We start from the raw sequence: 3,268 nt of genomic DNA, 5'->3' as shown, positions 1-3,268 counted from the left end.
CGTCGTGGGTGCTTACTGGCTTGCGAGACGGACAGTCCGGCCAGCTCCATGAGCTGGTCAAGAGACCATCCGCCGATCTCCATGAGATCTTTGTCGAGGGAGGCGGCGTCTTTGGAGGATATGGCCTGTTTTGTTATGGTAGTCATTGAGACAGTGTTGGTATGGAATCTTAACATACCTTCAGCGACATTCTGGCGGTTCGAGTGTAGTATCGAAATGCGGGGGACTTCAGGGAAAGGAACCGTTTAGGGACGGTCAATGCCGGGCGGAACATGCACCGGGTGGATAAATAAATATGAATCTGCCTCAGAAAAGATAGTATCACCTGGCGTATCGATTGAGAGTCGTAGACAGTTTGGGAGGACCTCCGGAGTATATAGTGAGTGATGTTGATTGCATCATACTGATACCCTCCACCGCCCACCGGCGCTAGTCCGCATCCGCTAGGTCCGGAACAACCAAACATCCGATCACTCCCGCGGAGTTTTGGCCAAATCCTCCAGCTTCACCTTGGTATATCTGTCGCTGTGAAATAACCCCATCTTCCTCAATTCATCTACGAACCGTCAAGATGGTCGTTCGCATTCGTCTGGCCCGCTTCGGGAACAAGCATCAGCCGATCTACAACGTTGTCGTGGCGCAAGCCCGGTGAGTAGACTTTTCCCGCCCCCAGAACGGATCGGTCGTCTTTCAATCAATCCATTCGGACGCAGGGACTGCGACCTGTATCCTGGACATTCGCTAACTACTCCAGGTCGGCCCGCAACTCCAAACCCCTCGAGGTCATCGGCACCTTCAACCCGGTCCCGCAGCGCCCAACGAACCTCTCGGACGAGGAAGCCCGACACGCGCGCGCATACAAGGAGGTGTCGCTCGACCGATCCCGAGCCAAGTACTGGCTGGGAGTGGGGGCGCAGCCAAGCGACTCGGTGTGGAAGTTGTTGAGTCTGGTATGTTATTTGCCATCGGCGCTACAGGGAGGGATGAATGCTGACGGTGTCGCTACAGGCTGGATTGGTTGAGCCGAAGAAGCAGAACAAGAACTAGACCGGCAAATTATGTGATATTTGTTTTTTGTTTACATACCCGCAATGTTCGTTGAGCAGTCTGGGGGAGATTTCTGCCTTCATCCTGCGTGAGCATGGATGGATGTGATCTCTGGCATTTACGGCGTTATTGAGGATATGATATTTGATTACTTGGTTTGTGCTTGAGTCCGGCCAGGGGCTTCTGTATATTATGTGGTCATATGTATGAATGGACTGGAGCTTATTCTGGTGGTCGTATGATTGGCGAGTGTCTTCTGATGACGTTGTTCGCGTGAGTCAGTTGCGACAGAACTGAACCAGGGTCGCGGTGGATGACATGCGGCTGAGATTTCATCTGGGTGACTACCTAGGTAGGCAGGCGCGTGTTGTTGAGGTATCATGACGTCGGATAGATGAAGTAGGGCGGTTGTATAGTAGGACAAAAGTACGTGGCCGATATATATCTGGTTACATGGAGGTACCCTGCGGTATTCGATTAGTAGGAGATGTCCGTGTAGATACTTCATGTACCAAGAGTCTAGTCGTCTGACGAGATAAAATCGATGAATCAAAATAATAGAATATAGCAATTCAACTAGCTATACCCAACGAGAAGGCATAATGCTTGTAGGATGCCGTACTAGTCTACCTGCCTACACTTAAGTACCTACTATCTCGAAGGATCAAACCCTCCGGACCAATCCGCCAACGCAGTCAGGGCCCAGACACGGGGCGACGGAGAATGATTGGCCCCCGGGAACAATTCCAGGTGCGACGATCGGCCGCAGAGTTGGGACTTTTCCATGGAAATCCGTCCTGGCCGCCCCCAGGGCCATCATCCATGCACTGGCCGGCGCAAAGGGGGGGAGGCCGTGGGGTCTGGTTGGCTTTACCAGCCCGTTGGTCGACATGGGCGGTGGTCGTCGTTAGCCCAGGCTTATCAGGCTTGTTCGTACAGATTGGTTGAGACGGAATCACATGAGAGACCACCTATCGGGAGTTCGACTATGTTCCCAGGGACTACACTAGGCAGTTAGCCCACGCGATTGCATGGGTTGCATGGGTCTCGAGTCATCTTGTCCTCTGACCTGGCTGTATGCACAACGGTTCTTATACCTCGAGTGTCGGATTGTTATCCGGTCTCGTCATTGTTCGGGGATTATTATTATTGTCAATGGACGTGTGTGGTTGTACTTGGTAGTACTTGCATGAAAGAGTATATGGATTAGTCATTCTCTCCACGCACTTCTGGCTGACAAAGCACACGCACTCCTCTGTCGCATGCGGATAATCGGATGGCCGACGATGTTTGCGTGATGCTGCACTCGGATGGAAGGCGGAAGACGACTGCGATCTAGATCATTATTATCGACATCGCCATCATTCAACTGTCGTCTGCCTGATTATTCTTTCATAAAACCATCGTCTCCCGAACAGAACCCCCTGACTCTCTGGTTTAGCGCCCAGCCGATCATCGCCTACAGGCCGATAGCGCGTCGTGTCAACGTCGCGTAAGACGCAGCTGGAACGGACCCAGACTCGATCCGTGGATTCCCTCGAGGAGCGAGAGGGTGTGTGAGAGAGAGAGAGAGGGAGTGTTCTTCAGTCATTCATTCCAGACCTTCCGGATCTGTGCTCATCTTTTCCTTTCTATCTTTTTATTATTTTCTTTTTTTACTTTTCTTTCCTTTCATTCTTTTATTTGACATTCTTCCGAATCGTGGAAGAAACTAGAGAACGATTCATTCCCTTATACTACTACTACTACCACTACCACTACTACTACAGCACTGGTACCCCTCCCAACCCAATCTAACTTTATCCTCCCCCGAACTCTCTGCATTATTATTAGTCTGGGTCTCCTTCCCTCCACCCCCCCATCATTATCCTTCCATCACTACTGCCTACCACCCATAAACCCATACCCTTCATCACTTTCGCCTCCTGATTTTCTCCATCCTCTCCTCCCCCCCCGGGCCTGGTGGACACGATCGGTCCGGCGAGAATACGTCGTCGACAACGAGTGCAGTAAGTCGGGCCGAAGAAGACCAATTGAGGGAGATTTTGACCTTGTTGTAGAAATTGGCACAGAGACTCGAATCCATGGAGACCTAGACTGCTGTTAAAGGCAAAGGGTTGAAAGGATGATGGATATCGCCATAGGAGAGAAGAGAATATCAGTCTCTGGCATGATAGTTTCTGTGAAGTTTTGCTATCCAAGTGGGAATTTGCTTCCTTTG

At 51.0% G+C, this 3,268-nt stretch overlaps 2 protein-coding genes across 2 annotated transcripts in view; one reads left to right on the top strand and one right to left on the bottom strand.

Annotated features, from left to right (window-relative positions):
• The window catches only part of ATEG_08268 (NADHX epimerase), a gene marked incomplete at both ends in the record, with an annotated part of 940 nt that extends 750 nt beyond the window's left edge, over positions 1 to 190 (bottom strand). Inside the window, 2 exons of the mRNA XM_001216889.1 lie at positions 17 to 125; positions 179 to 190. Coding sequence (XP_001216889.1) covers positions 17 to 125; positions 179 to 190 — 121 coding nt within the window. The remainder of the gene's footprint in view (positions 1 to 16; positions 126 to 178) is intronic.
• A 381-nt stretch (positions 191 to 571) lies between these two features.
• On the top strand, positions 572 to 1,022 carry ATEG_08267 (mitochondrial 37S ribosomal protein bS16m; the record flags this gene model as incomplete). The annotated part of the gene is made up of 2 exons (XM_001216888.1): positions 572 to 648; positions 755 to 1,022. The coding sequence occupies 2 exons, from the start codon at positions 572 to 574 to the stop codon at positions 1,020 to 1,022; spliced, it is 345 nt and encodes a 114-aa protein (XP_001216888.1).
• Positions 1,023 to 3,268: the final 2,246 nt, after the last annotated feature.

This window comes from Aspergillus terreus, genomic scaffold, assembly GCF_000149615.1.
Source record: "Aspergillus terreus NIH2624 scaffold_12 genomic scaffold, whole genome shotgun sequence".
Lineage (NCBI taxonomy): Eukaryota > Fungi > Ascomycota > Eurotiomycetes > Eurotiales > Aspergillaceae > Aspergillus > Aspergillus terreus.
Note: the sequence above shows the minus strand (reverse complement) of the source record. Positions and strands in the feature narration are given on the sequence as shown.